This window comes from Opisthocomus hoazin, chromosome 7 (genome assembly GCF_030867145.1).
Source record: "Opisthocomus hoazin isolate bOpiHoa1 chromosome 7, bOpiHoa1.hap1, whole genome shotgun sequence".
Taxonomy (NCBI): Eukaryota; Metazoa; Chordata; class Aves; order Opisthocomiformes; family Opisthocomidae; genus Opisthocomus; species Opisthocomus hoazin.
In genome coordinates this window covers 36,111,785-36,128,317 of record NC_134420.1, presented here as the reverse complement: position 1 = coordinate 36,128,317, position 16,533 = coordinate 36,111,785, and the positions used below count along the sequence as shown (strand labels likewise).

The 16,533-nt window shown below is 41.2% G+C and overlaps 1 protein-coding gene across 5 annotated transcripts in view; it reads left to right on the top strand.

Annotated features, from left to right (window-relative positions):
• The window catches only part of RAD51B (RAD51 paralog B), a 423,310-nt gene that overhangs the window by 255,158 nt on the left and 151,619 nt on the right, over window positions 1-16,533 (top strand). For all 5 annotated transcript variants that reach the window (XM_075425160.1, XM_075425161.1, XM_075425162.1 and 2 more), the window contains one exon: window positions 7,140-7,258. In XM_075425160.1, the coding sequence (XP_075281275.1) occupies window positions 7,140-7,258 (119 nt within the window). The remainder of the gene's footprint in view (window positions 1-7,139; window positions 7,259-16,533) is intronic.

The window sequence follows — 16,533 nt, the reverse complement described above, 5'->3', positions numbered from 1 at the left end:
CCAGCATCTGTCCAGTTCTCTGGAGGACCCTTCCTACATCTTGACCTGGTTAGAGGTCCCAGCTGATTTTTGAGTAGAATAATGGTTAATATTACCTACTTGAAAAAGCTTCTAATGTTTCATGGAGAATACTGACGGTGCTTATTTATATACAGTTCTGCTGGCCTGTCACATATTTTGGTTTATTTTCCATCATCCCTCAGGGAAGATAAGTGGGGACTAATCAGCAGCAGCTAAGAGACTCTTAAACTGCAATTCTCATGAAAAGAAGGTCTTTAGGTCAGGAGCTGTGTTTTTGTTCTCTGTTTGTATAGTGGTTTGCATATTGCAGATGAGAGCTCTAGGAGTTGTCACAATAGAAATAATGAATGGCTGGAAAAAAGACAGCAGAAAGGACCTCATTCTTTATCTAATATAAGATTAACACTGTGAAAATCGTCCAGAATGTGTGCACAGATGCACATAAATATAATGATAAACAAAAAAGTGTGAGAACTCACCTGTTCAGGACACATGAGATAAATAGACCTTGTTGTCCAAAAGGAGAAGTGAGTTCATTCCATTTCTGTCACCATCTCTGCTGTCTCCATCAGAACTTTGCAGCAGAGTCTGTAAGTGGCAGTTTTCGGTCTCTTGATGATGATGCCTGAATCGGAACAGTCTTCTCGGTGTAATCTCTAGTTGGCACCTCAGTGCTGCAGCAGTAACATAGCTACGAACTAGGGGTGGCCAAAAAAATTTCCATTGTAACTGTTTTTTTGAACTGGAAATTAGTAGGTGTTTGCACTTAATTGCTTCATTTGCTAAGTCTATTTTGATGACTATACTGTTAAAAAGAAAAGGAAAACTAAATTACATGTCATTGATTACTAAACTATTCCAGCTTCCAAGTAAAATATTTTTACTTATTTTTAATTAAAATTTGTAGTGAGGTAGAATAATCTGAAGAGAGGGCATTGCACAGGTTTAGAACTAGGTGGTTTGGGGGACTAAAATTGCCAGATTCCCTCTCTTAATAAAAGAAGGAGAATAAGCATTTTAAAAGTTAGAATTCTTACATGGCTAGTTTTGTGGCCAAGCTTGATTTCTTACAGTGGCAACTGATTTTTCTTCCATATGTCCTAAATAATAAAAGACCGTATGAAGGCAATACTGTGCTCTAGGAAGTAAGTTTAGATTTTTCTCCTAAGACGAACCAGACTCTACTGTTGATATGCCTGCATAACCCATTAACTGACACAGATCTGTACAGCTGGAACAGGGAACAACATTTGCTTTAGTGTCTGTTTGTATAAATCAGTAATTTGCGTTTGGTAATTACCTAGGCGTATGCGTATATGCATTTTGGTCTGTGCTTTGTCTCAAGCGAGTTGATACCAAATGGTGATCTAACTAGCCGTCTACTGCTAGGGCCATGGCTTTCATGTGAAGGACCCGTTTTTCTCATCCTTACTCATTTTCTCTTCGCTTTGTGAAGGTAGAGTGTATGACAGGAAGAGTTTGGGATGTACCTTGACTGACCAGTGCAAAGAGCGAGACGGTCACCGCTGTAGGGTAAGAGAATCAGAGTCACCTTTGGCTAAAGAAAAAGCTGTGGAGAAGGGCTGAAAATGGCAGAAGTCAGCGTGTGGGAGTTTGAAGGGCGCAGTGGTTAGTTACTTCACAGATGAGTTTGTCCTGTGGGTTGTTTTTTACTGTGTGATGGGTTTTTCCACCATTGGATATTTTTATGCTCGTACTTTCTGAGTAGCTGAAGATGGAAAAATAGATTGGGCGCTGAGGTTTTTTTTTTTCCTCTCCCTGCTGGTGTCATTGTTAGAGATCTGAACCAAAAATACAGACTAAATGCAATGCAGGTGAAAAGCAGTGATCTTTATGAGCTCTGCCAGTGAACCGGAAAGCTGCACAGCCTGAGCAAGAGGGAAAGTACTTTCATTCTTATCGCATGGTGTGCCGGTTTTGTTGAGCTCCGTAGTTAAATTCTTTATAAATATTTTCTCTGTACTTTTGGAGACTTTTCCTCGTTTTTGATAGTGCAGGCTTTTATCAAGATTATTTGATGTTAAGATTTAAAAGATTTGGGGACTGGTTGCCTCTCTATTTTGTTATTTTACTGTTGTATTGTGCATTGATCTCTTTTTTGTATTTGATGAGAAAAGATTTTTGAATTACTAAATTGATAGAGATTGCAACGGGGCCCATGGTGGGGATGTACCTGCCAGGCAATGACTCTTTCATCTGGAAAGACCAAAATCTATAGGAGAATTTGGAAAGAGTGGAAGTCATTGCTCTGTGCAGTTATAGCAACAAGGAACAGGTTATTTTTTTGAATCAAGAGTGTAATCACATTCTGCTTGCAATGACTCCTTGTATTTAGAAATGTTATTTTAAGAAGCTTGTTTTATTTGATTCAAGACACTGGTCTAGTTAACCTGATTTTCATAGGATGAGACAGTAATGAATCTGAAGTTCCATTAAGATTAAATCCCCTTCAACCATATTTGCAACAATTGTGACTTGGTTGCATGAGGATTTAGTCTTTGAAATGGTACCTTCTTATATAGAGAGGACAAGAAGGTCTTTGAGACCATGTCTGTACTTGTAATTCTCTGGCTGGACATAATAGAATAATCTCAGAATCAGTATTGAGTTGAATACCTTTAATCCTGTTTCCTCCAGTGAAAAATGGAAGGTGGAATAAACCCACTTTCCCCATTCTGCCTGTATGTGGCATTCATCTCAGTGATAAGAAAGGTACTTATGGAAGGCTTGTTTTAATTGCGTGGGCAGGGGGAAACAAACAAAATGAAACTAGCCCTTGTGTATAAGTAGAGCCCTGTGTTGCCCAGTTCCACCGACAGCTCCTCCCAGGGTGGCGGAGCCCAGTGTGGCCTCGTCTTCTGCTTGGAAGCAGCACTGCAGGCCTCAGCTGAAGAATCACCCTTTCTTCTTTGGTTTGTTTTTGCCCTGGTTGTGGAGTGGCTTTTACTTTGCATTTGACTCAGACCACAAGAAGCTTTATTTTCACTTGTGACAGCTGTTCAGCGAGAGTGAAGCAGACAGTTCCTCCTTTATGCCTGCGATGCAGAACAGATATCGGTGTCTCTGCCGGTGCCCTGAAGAGCTCAGTTTCACAGGAGACAGTAGAACAGGGACCTTGTGCAGTCCTTGGCCTGTCTGCTGATGCGCCCCTGAAGGTCGGTTTGATGCTAGTTCTTTTTGTGTAAGGAAAGGAGGAGTGTTTACAGGAACTGAAATCGCCACTTCATTTTCATGGAGCTGGATCTGAATATGTAAAGCAGGGAGTGGTTCAAAGGTCATCTCCCACCCTTGTAGCATGCATCTTCACCTCCCCACGTTAGGATCCCATCTTGGTGCTTCTGGACACCCACTCCCTTCTCCCACATACTTCATCCATAGACTTGAGATCTGCCACCTTTCTCTCATCTGTCTGTGAGCCCTGTTTTCTTCCTCTCCTAGTCCCTGTGCTCCCTGTATCACCCATGTCCTGAGCAGAAACCATCACACCAGCAGCAACTGGAGTGAGAGCTGTGCTCTGCACAGGCTGGAGAGACAGCGGCTGCTGCGTGTCAGCTGGCTGCACGTCGCTGGCTCGGTGGCAGCATCCACCCCGCAGCACAGATAAGTGCCTTTGTGTCCCAGCTGGGAGTTGTTGCTCCATGCCACTCTGAATTGGTTCAGGTTGGACAGTTTGGGGACCTCTGAGCAGAGACCAAAGTCCTGTATGAGCCTGCTTTCTTCCTGGGCTCAGGTCGGTCTGATACTCCCATCTGCAAGTGTGCAAATATCAGGGTTGAGAAGAGCAAGGCAATGCGTGCTGAAAAATATCACTCTCTCTTTGAACAGTAGTATTTATCCACTTCCTTTGTCCTGTTCATTACTGACTAGGTAGCGGTTGAAATAACAGAAAAGATAAGTCCAAGGTTTTTTTAAGGCCATGTCTGAATATAAATCTGTTTTCTTAACATATCCTCTTCACTTCCTCTGAGACATTTACTATCTTTTTGTGTTTAGAGCAAGGAGAAGGAATGAAGCATGTGCTGTCACTGCCCTTGAACTTCTTTGCAAAGCTGGCGCCGCTTCCCCTTCGGTTTACTTCACTTCTTGTTGGTTTGCCTCTCTGTCTGCCTCATGCATCAGCTTGCAGGAGGATCCCGTATAAAATGGAAACCTTTCCTGTGAGGCATTCCTTTCCACCTTGTAAAATGTCTTTGCTGTAAATTTGCTCCAGGCTTACTAACCACTTTGCACCAGAGTCATAAATTTGAATAACTTCACAGAGGAGGATTTGCCTGAAAGTGGGTCACACAAACAGCCCCCTTCAGACAGGGGCTGACACAGTATGGTACAGTAGGCTTTCTCCTGTATAATAAACTAAAATGACAGCAATTAGCTTACTTGTTCTGCCACAAGCCTTACACCTCTGGCACTTCTATTCACTTTGGGACAGGTTTTAGGCCTGGAAGGAATGCAGAATTAGGAACTGCTGTGGAGTGATATCTTTGTAATATCATCAGGCTCCAGACATTTAACTGCTTAAATGCCTGGCTCAGGATTGTAGCGGCAAGATGCGACTCCTTCTGTTAGCTGATAGCAAAGACATATAATTTGAGGGAAGTTTGGATGTGAACTTTGCAGCTGTTTTATGCCAACAGTAGCTACTTCTGGAATGTCTGGGCTTTTTGTCTGTAGCCAGAGGTCCCCAAGCAGCGGTGGGTGAATTGCTTCTCAGTGGTGTGTAGCGGTGGCTTCCATTGGCATACGGGGGTGCAGTTACACCAGCTGTGGGAGGAACACCTTCACACCCACTGGAACTCACACTTAGCTGCCTCACTTGAATTTTGTGATTCCTACCCATTTCTAGCAGGTGGGACAGAAGGACAGTGTTGACCACAGGAGGAACTTGCAGCTTATTCCACATGACAGAGAGAGAATTGCAAAACTTTAAAGTTGCTTCACTGTCTTTTATTCTCCTGTAGCCTGTTTGTACCGTAATGGCATTTTACTTTTGTGGTATTAGCACAAAAACAAACGTTTATAGAACTTAATGAACTTAATTAAGTAACTTGGTTTAAGTTATTTTAAGGGAATGGAATATAGACCTCCCAGAACCCTGCTTTAATACTTTAACCTGTTCTCTCCTCCAGCTGGCATATTAAATCCAAAACATAGATGAAGAGAAATTGTTATTGTCAGCACATCCACCTTCCTAACAGAGATGGGTTAGACTAATTAACAGAACAGCGTTCCTAATACTGAGACTTCCAGTTAGGTGCTCCTGTCGTGAATTATTCAGGTGGAAGTTTGATGCTTATCGAGATATTAATAACTTTGTTTTGAGGAAAGAAAAGCAGCCATCCTTGCTGGATGGCACAGCTGTTGTTCTGGAGAAGCGAGTATTGTGCATGTCACAGTGAGTTCCCGTGATGTGGGAGAAAATTCAGACAGGTACAGAGTCCAGACTCTTGTCAAACTATTGCCTTATACCAGGTGCTTCACACATTTATTTTGTAGACCTTAAACATTTAAAGACCTAATCCAAATCCAGTTGGTGTTAACTGAACCTTGCATTACTTGGGGTGGAGGTTTGAGGTCTTCAGCTGAGTCCTGTAGCGTGCTGCAGTCATTCCAGACCCTGATCTCCAGCCTGCTGTTCTCTGCCTAATGCAGTCTAACCCAGTGTCCTTCTCATTGCGTGTAAGCTGCCAGCAGTGATACTTATAATTATATTACTGCATGCCAACACTTTTGGTCTTACCTATTACTGGATATTTTTCCAAAATAAAACCTTTAGTGAAGGGAGAAATTATGTTTCTGCTCTGAATAGTTGAACAAAACCCACAACCTTGCAAATGTAAAAGCAGTGAAGGATTTTAAACCTGAATCTTCCAGAATGTCCACTGGGCCATGAGATGACTTTGTCGTCTTGGTACAGTATTGCTTCCAAAACCTAGTACTTACAATTTAACTTTCAACATTAACTGTTGCAATATTGATCATTTTGACAGAAACATGAGGTTGCTCTCAAGTTTGTGTGGCAAAGTAAGTGTCTGGTTTACCTTTAATTGACTTAGTTGACAAGAATTTCATGACTGTCCTGGGGAAGCAAGCTACTTTGTTGCCTGATAGATGACAGGAAGTTCCCCGACTTTAAATCTAACTTTCTCTTATTCAACTTCAGGCCAACACTCATAGCTTTTTAACAGTGTGGACTGTCTGTCTCAAACAGTTCAATTTTCAACCCAGGTCATTTATACCCATGGAACAGTTGGGATTTTGTTTCTGAATTTCTTCAGTTTGTCTGGCTTGCTCTGTTCTTGAAGTGTCATTTGAAGTACAAACAAGTCACCCATCTGTCTGTTCATCTTATACAGAACTTGTGGTAAGCAAAGACGAAGGTCTCGGGCACCTACCGTCCTGCATTTGCGTATGTGTGTATGTGTGGGTCTCTGGTTTCAATATGAAAAAGCTCATGTGAAATGGCACTTCAGCAAGCTGAATCATGTGGCATTATTGGAAACACTTCTTTGTGTTGTCGTTGCTGATTGTAGCAAAATGCATTTTCCTTCAGAGTTATGTAAAGTTCATATGATTTCAGAGACACCCAGCCATGGTATTTGTAGCTAAGGGGCTCCCTTCTTTGCAAATTGTAGAAAATGCACGGGACGCCTGATGGCATGAAGCAGCATTCTGATTTTTAGATCAGGGTATCGTGACACCAGATTCTGCTCCTTTAGCTTCCCTTTTTGTTATGTCCTTATACACTGTGACTCTGCTGGCCTGCTTGCCTCTGCTCTGTGCCCATAGAAAGCCGGTTTGCTTGGGGGTGGTATGTCTAGAGAGGAAAAGGCAAGTGTCCCCCATCCATGGTAGGTACTACTTTGCAATGTATCCTCAATTCTTGGCACTTTGTCTAGGTATCAGAGGGTGAGATGCAGAACTCACATTCCAGTTGTATAAATAAATCAGAAAGGTAGGTAATTCGTGCAATAGTGCCATCTATTAAGATTGTGATTACCTAGCTTAGGGAACCATCTGAGATGACTGATCAGAGTTTCCATGCTGAACCCTTCCCTGTGGTGCAGTCCTGATGCAGTTTCGTTCATATTTATCTTCAGGAGCTTCTGGAGGTGGGAAGAGGGAATGTGGTCGTGTGACAGCAGCTCTTGGAAACACGTGGAGTCACAGCGTCAACACCAGGCTCATACTACAGTATCATGACTTGCCGACAAGACAGGTGAGAACAACAAAGAGAATTTAAATAAAGCTGCACCAGAAATGCTCAGTCAGATGGTCTGTTTCCTTCAGCCCCTGCGGTTATGCAGTGTCTGTTGAGAACCTGGCACTTCACAGCCAGTTGCTTATTTGGGGCGGGGGGCAGTCAGCGTCCTTTGCTTTTAGGGGGTGACCAGTCCTCCAGTGCCTCCCTGTGTCGGGATGGGCTTACCTGAGTCACGGGATGTAGCGTTGGCCTGTTGGCACACGCATACAAGTTCCTGGAGCTTTTAGTGCATTTCATGTTGTGGAGGTGAAGGGTAATCCTTAAATAAGTGCTTTCCTGCGCAGGGATTTTGGAGCAGGGGTAGGAGGCTAGTCCTTTTGCTACTGTGATGGTTTTGTTGTCATCCTTTCCGCTCTTTGTGCCAAATCTTGTCTGTGACTGTTAGGAGAGGGAGCATTCTATCTTCTGCAGCTACTGTTTGCAAGTGTAAGGCTGCTGCTTGCACCAGCAAGCTTAACTTTGAGCAGTAAGTATGGTACCAGTTTTCCAGAAGTATGCCTGCAACACGGAGAATGCTTACCCCTTTCACTAAGAGACTTCATGCTTTTGAGTGACAGATAGTAGCATTTTTGACTGCAATCTTCACCTCTTAATTTAAAAAAAACTGTGAAAAACCAGAACGCGAGACATTTGAGGTTTATTTGAGGGAATAACTTTTTTTTTGTTTTTATAAACATCATAACCCATGATTTCATCTGTCCCTTAGGATATCTGCAGTTATAATCTCTTTTGGCTTAGTCTGTTCTGTTTTTGCATTGATGTAACTCTTTCCAAAGGCTGTGACCCTCAATCTTAGTGTTATTGATTTTCTGCCCATTAAAGTAGAGAGCTGTCAGAAAAATTGCGACATGAAATTTGTGCCATCTTTCTCCTAGAGCATTCCTGCCCACATGCGTTCAAATTGGTGCTCCTGGTTTTCCTGCCATAACACAAGGTTTCTTGCTTTGAGGTTGCAGTCTTTAGAGCCAGAGGAGAGGAAGCCATTCTGTTTTGTTCTGCTTATTAGAAGTACAATTATAATGATGGCAGTTCTGTTCCTGTGAGTAGTGGGCACTGGGAAGAAGTGGGCTCTCAGGTGGCAGGAAAAGTGTGTCAAATGCAGTTAGAAAAGGCATCTTCTGGATTCGCTTCTAAAGACCACACACAGTTGTATAGCAACATACTCTTACTGCTGCTGCTTTTCTAAGTTCTCTGTGTTCTGCTTCTTGGTTGGACTTGATGATCTTAGAGGTCTTTTCCAACCTATGATTCTATGATTATTCTGGTCTGTAATGAGTTCTTTTCTACCTGTGTGTACAAAATACAAAGCTGTTCACAAGTTTCCTGGATCGCTTTGGAGGTACATGAGAGGTGTAGCTGGCAAAGGGAAAAGGGCAGAAACTGGGCTCGGTGCTACTTCATGATGCACAAAGTCAGCTAAAAGGATTAAGAACATTCCTCTGATGGTGGAAAGAAGGAGCAGTTTTCCTAAACAACATTCGGATATTAAATGTAATTTTTCCTGATTTTGTTTGAGAAGTAATAGATCACAAGTATATGAAATGTTGTTTTCAAGCATGTAAAATTTCATTATAAAGATATATTATGATCTGCTTAAAAAAAAGCAGGGTTTTACTCTGTTGCTAGCTGGGTTTGTCAGGTGCACCACTTCGCTTGCGTGTGCAGCCATGGGCTCATTCTGGTTTAGCTAAGCAGAAGAACTAAATCTACAGTGAGGAAAATCAACATTAAAGTAACCATTTTTGTATTATTAAGTTATATTATTAAAAACAAAGTAATTTTGAAACAGACACATGATATAAATAATGATGGGTCTGTGAAGTCCATGAATGAAATGGGATATGTCCATGATGTTCTGTGATTTTCCTATTGCTGAGATCTGTGTCCTTTTTTTTACATAAATTCTCTTTTCTTGAAGTGAGAGAAATCTTTCAGCTGGATATGAAGTTTCCAGTTAGAGGAGGGCATCTAGAATTACCCTACCTGTCGCAGCAGTGTATTGATTAAATTACTGTAGTTTTACACACATAGGTTCTTTCATAATTGCTTTATACCCACTTTCAGAAATGAATTGTGAATAAAGGTGCCTTAGTTCTTAAGATGCCATTTCAGTCATCATAAGGTAGTTCTGCCAGGAGGTATTGCATATCAGCGCGTTGAATATCAGAACCTTTTAAGGAAGCTTAACTTGGAGGTGCAAAAATTCCCAAGTCAGTAATCACTTTTACGAATTCTCGTGTTACTGTATTAAAAAAAACAAAAAACAAAAACCAAAAAACAACCAAAAAAACCCCCTGTGATTATCTGTGTGGTTTTAAAGTGAAATTCTGCCCCAGGAAATTACTGAAAGCACACAGTTGTTCTGGAGATTCGGGTGAAAAGTAGTGCAAAAACAAGTTTTCTCTGCTTTTCACAATTTGTAAACCTGCAGAATTGATACTGCTCATGGAATAACCTGTGTTTTGTTCTGACTTGCACAGTGGGGACAATTTTTTCTTTCAAAAGCTGGAACTTGTTCTTTCTTCAGTCACTTGACCTCCTGAAGAAGGACAACTTCTCCTTAGAAGAACTTAGCTGTAAGGAAGATTCACTAAAAGAGAATCGGTCCTGTTTTAACCAAAACCAAGACAACAGCTCTTCCTGGCTCTACTTTCTCTCCATTCTCTGGAGGAGCTGGGGCAGTGGTGACAGTCTGAGGGATCTTTCCCTACATCCAACTTCATGGCGGTAGGGCCAGCGTGCTAATCCTCACTGGGAAATTCCTGCCCATTAAGGGAGAAAGCACCGCTTGAGTTGCACTGGGCCCCGAGGGTGGTATGCTTCAGAACATGAAGTGATAACATAATCATTAGGGAGGATTCAAGCAAGCAGTTTTCCAGAACCGGGCTGTCTTCTGGACATGCCAGGCCACTGGGCTGCTAGATGCTTGTTCTTAGTCATGCAGGGTTCTGAGAAAGCTTGAGGACGTGGTCGCTGTTCCTGAAACTTCGGGGAATGCCAGGGCAGCAGGTGGCAGAACGAGCATGCAACAAACCTAGGGAAATTAAGCATGGAATTCCTGCACAGGATGTTTTTCATATATTAAGTAAAAGATTCCTTCATTTTGTTTGCCCAGCAGACATTTTTTCAGCCAACTATCCCTTTTTCCACCCCACCGTCCGTGTGTCTGGTGAACATTAATAAGACAGCAGCCAATTCAGCACAGTTACTAAATTTCTGGGACATCCTGCCTGCCTTAAAATCAGTTAGGTTTGCTTTATTGCGTGGACAGGAACAGGTTTCTGAACAAACAGATGAACTTTCCTCTTTTGCCCCCCTTCTAGAAGCCAGTGTTCTGATTTGGTTTCCTCCAGGACAGAAGTAAAGCCACTGGGGGAGGGCAGAAGGAGGTTTCCAGTCTGCATTTAAATTCGTTATGCCACTGAAACCCACTAGCATGGACTACAGCGTAGGAGTCTTTTAGCTGCTGGGGTGGGACTGAGCTGCACGACTTCCACAGTGGCATGGCGGCGTAAGAGCTTGGGCGAACATGGGGAAAGTTAATTGTATCACACAAATGAGTTTCAGGAAGGGCATTTGCTATTACCTGTATGGATACTGATAGTTGGTTCTCTCTAAGCACTCTTCTAAGTAGTTAACCATGACATTTGTTTTCCTGAAATCCATACATAAACATACAGACCCTTTGAGTTTGGGCCAAAACCAACGGGGCTGCGCTAGAAACTGTCAGCCTCCTCACTTACCCCTATGAGTATAATTATCCTTCTTCCCTGAATCGGAGTCAGCAGGCTCCAAGGTTACGGTTTTTGTGTGTGCTCAGCTGTCTTTGGGGGACAGCAGGATAGGGCTTAATACGTTGACATGCTATATTTAACGTTTTATTCTTGTCTGTTGGAGACGGGATGCTGGATTAAGCGAGACACTGGCCAGATCTGATGTGGCAACTTCTATGGGCCTGGTTTATTTTAGAGTTTTCAAGGGATTTGTGAGACTCATAGTATTGTGTTAATGTCTGTGATGTGTTTTGAAATTCTCAGATGGAAAGTGCACGTAGAACTGTATTTTATAACAAATTAGTGTTTTCCTGTGGTTTTTTCAAGAAAGAGCATTTAGAACTGAGATATGGGCTGGAGCTTTCAAGCCGTGCCAGGTGAGCTGCTGTGCAGCAATTTTCCTGCTTCAGGTAAAGTGTTTCAAATGCAGAAGTATATGGTGACTCATTCTTAAACAAAACAAAACAAAAAAGCCTTCTCTCATTCAGACTAATGCCAGACATAACTTTTGTTGTGTCCTTGGTTACAGACCAGCTGTTTTGTCTTGCTCTGCTTACTGTCATATGAATAAGCCCTGAATAAGCATTCCGAAATTGCCATGGTGAAGTAACCATGGTACTCGCTGGTGTGGGGAAGGGCTGGGAGAGAGCCGAGGGGAGTGGGGATGAAGTTTTACATTTATGTGACTTGCTAAGGCCAACTGCTATGATTCTTTACCTTAAATTTGTTCTAATTTTAGTGAAGCAGTTCTTTCAAATTGTGCAGATGTTTGGCTGTAACTTCATCAGTCATTGAGAAAATATATTAAAAATAGAAATAATGTAACTTGTTGCAGTCATGATGGTTTCACAGCAGAAGTGAGATCAGATTTATCTCTCCTTGAAAACACTGAAGGTAGTTGTTGTGTGGACTCTGGCTCTTGGATAGCTGTCCCATTTTAAAGAGAACACCAGGTGAGGTTTTCATCTATAAAAAAGGCAAGCAAATAAACCCCAGAAAATAAAATTATTTCAAACAAAGCAAGTAGCCTGTGGAGAAGAAACCTACACCAAGTACTACTATGTGGGGTTAACACTTTCTAAATTTTGCCTTAGTAATGTGGAGGATAGCAAGTACAGTAATGAAGTTTGGAAATGTCATCCAACTTTTATGCGTCAAAACATAATGAAAGATTATAGCCTCATACTATAAAGGGTTCTAATTACTTTGGTGAGATGGTAGTATTTGTTGAGGAGAAAGAAGAGGCAATGAAAAATAAAATAATAAAATATAAACAGCATTGGTGTGTTTTCTTCCATTGACTTTGTAGCAAGTATAGCTACCTACTAAAGCAAATGGGGAAGAAGAAAATGCAATGAAAAAAAGATATTTTTAATAGTCTTATACATAGTTTTGGAGTCAAGTGAAGAGGATGGAAATGGCCGCTAGTGTTGAGAAATGCAGACAGAAAGCTTTTCACCTGCTTCCGTGAGAGCAGAGGAGAAGCCAGTTCAGTCTTTGACACAGTGGGGCAAGAAAGACCCCACAGACAACTGGGCAATGAAATCAGTGTTTGGCCAAAGGAGGTGACTGATGATATGTGAAAGTTGGCCATCATTATGTGTGAGGCAAGAAGTATTGCTCTTTAGGTTGTCTTCTGCTGAGCTAGAATTTGGGGATGTTCAGAAAAAGAAGTCTCAGTACCCTGAACAAGTACAGGAGAAAGCTCTGCATGTGGGTTTTTAGCAGAAGTATTAAGACAAATGAAGTGTCATTCAGCAGCTGTTGGGGAAACCTGTCTCTGTCTCTATATGCTACATGAATCATGTGCACTGTACAGTAATGCAGGTTGTGTACATAGTAAAATACTTTTTTTCAAGTGTTTAGACATGAGAAAATCTGCAGATGGCAGTGGATAAGGAGGTCCAGGAAGCAGTGATAGAAAAGGGATGTGGCTATCGGGTTCCTGTAAAATGGAAGTGGTGTAAAGTGTGTATCTGCTGTAAGCCATCTTATTATATAATGTGCTTGTCCTGTGGAAAATCAGCTCTGAGAAATCCTGAAGAGAGTTTTGTTTTGTTTTTTGTTTTTTTGGGTTTTTTTAAGATAACAATGATGGTATGGAGTCATGCATACATGCATGCAAGGGACAGGAAATTTCGCAGGAAAGTAGACTTTTTTCAGGAGAGACTGATTTGTCATGGATCTCCATTACAGAGTATGCTGCTTTTGAAGAAGTAGCTGTGGAAAGACTGCAGGAGCACATATTTGAGTTCTGCAAACCATTCCATTTAAAGAAAGGTTTTGTTCAAGGATACACAGTTCACTCCAGAGACTTCTGCCCCACCTCTGCAATCATTTAAATATTTTGAATCAAGACACAATGAAAGGTTGTTATGGCCTCAAATTTCCATGCATGCGTACAAACTACAGCCTTTAAAATATGTATAAATAAGTAGTTTATGGTTTTTTTCTGATTAAAAAGGCTCCAGACTGATAACCCTTACAACAGAAATCTTTTGCTTATCCATAGATCATATACAAGCATAAGCAGCAATATGAACTTGAGTTGCATGTGAACAGGATGAAACTGGATGCACAACTGTAGCATACACAGATGATTATCGACACAGTATGATACTGACTTAATCCAGCAGAAGTGCCAAATGAAAGGGTGCCATAAAAATAGAGAATGTTCATTAACAAGTATTTGGAACTCTAACATCACTAGGTCACTTACTTTCCTGACTGTGTTTGCTCATGTCTCTGTTTGCCGTAAGCTTCCTTCTTAATGGACTTGTGGGGGATGGTCATACAATATAAACATTGCTGTGGCCCTGTCTACATTAAATGGAACTGGATTTATGGCCCTCTCCTCTTAACAGGACACTTTTATATAGAGAAAAATGTTTCCATCATTCTTGAATGAGAATTCATTTACTCAGGTGCTTACATAATACTAATCAATTTGTTATGTAAGAATCTAAATAGAAATGAAAGGACCCTAGATAAAACGGGGAAGAACAGAAGAAAACCTTTAAGTAGTTCATCTTTTTCTCTGTCCGTTTTTTAATAAGCACTGCAAGTTTTCTTAGTGAAGATTATTCTGATGTCAGATTGACAAAATACAGCAGCAGCTGTGCAAACTTCAAACCCATAGATCTGTAGTTCAAAGCATCCTAAGCAGAGAAGCAGGAGCATCTCTGAGGCAGAGAGACAGACTCAGTCATTAAGTTATACTGAGTCTTCCTGCCAAGGCTGGTGGCAGCGGTGAGTACTTTCTGGTCAGTATCTTTGACTGATAGGCCAGTCAGATCTCAGAGGAGACTGCTCTTTGGTTGCTGCTAACCTGCACCAGTTACGAGTTAACCATCTTGTAGCATGTTATATTTTCTAATTACTATGCAAGCATTTGCTGACTGAGCTCTGCAATGCCCATGCCAGGTGCTCATAATCGAGGAAACCCAGTTATAAATAAGTAACTGGCCAGAGTAAATCCCAGCTGCAAAGCTGGGAGCAGAGCTGGAACCTCTTCACTGCCACTTATGTGCCACTAAGCTTGATCTTGCTCAGCCTTTACTGCCTCTGTTTCAGGCACTGATGAATTCTTTGTACCTCCTTGCAGTATGTAGTTCCTCAGCCGTGAAGGTACTCCTCCTGCTTCTCTCTCCAGTTGTCTCTGTAGATTGACTCACCTGCTGAACTGTTTTTAACTGTGGTCACTGACTTCTCTCCTGAATCTCAAACTTTTCTTCATCAATGTTCATGATTAATAAAAGATTAAAGAAACTGAAACTGTGGCTTGAGCTTTATGGCAAAACTCTCTCTCTGCTTCCTTGTTTCTGGTTTCTATTGGTACCATAGTCAGTTTTTCTAAGCCTCAGCTCTAGAAGTCACCTTGCATTCCTGTGTCTCTCCTCTTCATAGACATCAAAACTGTTCCAAGTTGCAAGTTCCCAACAAAGCAAGTAGTTGGAACTTAAATTTTTAGATGATTAAAATGCTTGTCCAGCCTCTTATTCTGCATATTGGTTAACGCAACATCTTCATTCCCAGTATTATCAACCACATATTTTTTTTTCCTTTTCCAAACATACCAGAGAAAATAGAATTTTTAGCTTGGTGAGAACTACTTAGTCACAGTGACATTATCATTCTAATTTTTACATATTTTCGTAGTTCCGTAACTGGGGAAATGGCCTTTTGCCTTGGTCTACTTGATAATTGTGCACCTTCATGTTAATCAGATAGCAAATTCTCAGAAATCAGGGCTATGTCTCCTGCTCTTTATTGGGAGTCACTTAAAGGTCAGGATGGGAGGAGTAAGATTACTATAACAAAATCTGTTCTGAATATAAACAGAGAACTTCAGTCTGTGACACTGTTAATCCAATGCCCTTTACAAATGCTGTATTTACAGTTCAGTAAAACAGCATAAAAACAGGAGAGAGAAAGAACCAGATATGACTTTCAGGCTCTGGTCTGAATTGTCTGAAGAATGCTCTGTTTGTAAGCTTAAGCCCCTTTGCAGAGAGGGGATGAACACAAATTCCCATCCTGTTTATACAGAATCGCTTTTCTGATTTTGAATGGACTTCAGTGTGAGTTTTCCCCTCAAAGAAGAGTGGAGTTAACCCAGGGCAGATTGTCTCATCAATATCTGAAGTGTCATTGCTCCTAACATCAGAGTGGCAATGACCGAAGTTGTTTATCCTTGGAATGCCTTGGCAAATCCCCCTGCCTCCTGTCTTCTACCAGATCCTCTTATTTTCTCTTTTTTTTCTCCCCCCCCTTTTTTTTTTTCTTGAAAAAAAGCAAACTAAAATGCTATTCAGAAAAGTTCTGCTAAGTCTGACTTCAAATATAGTATACTTAAGGCTCAGAGGCATTCTTAATAGTGAAAAAGATCAGAATATAATGATGAAGGAACCGGACAACCTGAAGTAGTGAAAATATAGTGGAATGTAAGATTGATAATAGAACTAATCTTTAAAATAATGTTGGCTATTACAGAGGAGTTTCTGCTTTACTGAGGAGCATACAAGATCGAAGTGAAGCTAATACTGGAGTGATTTAGTTTGTCACAGAAAAACTAATTCAGCTGTGTAATGCAATCATGAGAAGGGTCTGTGCTATCCTAGAACAGATCAGGCAAGGCGTTTTCAAAGGAAAGGAAAAGTGTTTGTACCATTGTGGAAAGGCACTGAGGACATCCCTGGAATACTGTATACGGCCTGGACGTTCGTGTTCAAGCTGCTTTCTTCTTTCTTCTCTTTTTACATATTTCTTCCCAGGGAAGGTCCTTACTAGACAGAGTGTATTCATTGACATAGCAACAAGTTTGAGCTGTCACTGGTAAAAAAAATAAACCTCGGATAAAGTTTTAAAACCAGACAAACTTTGACATACTGACTTCAGTGAGCAAAATGCATCGCATCATCTGTGAAAAGGTAGGGATCAGACGTGATCCCCATGTTC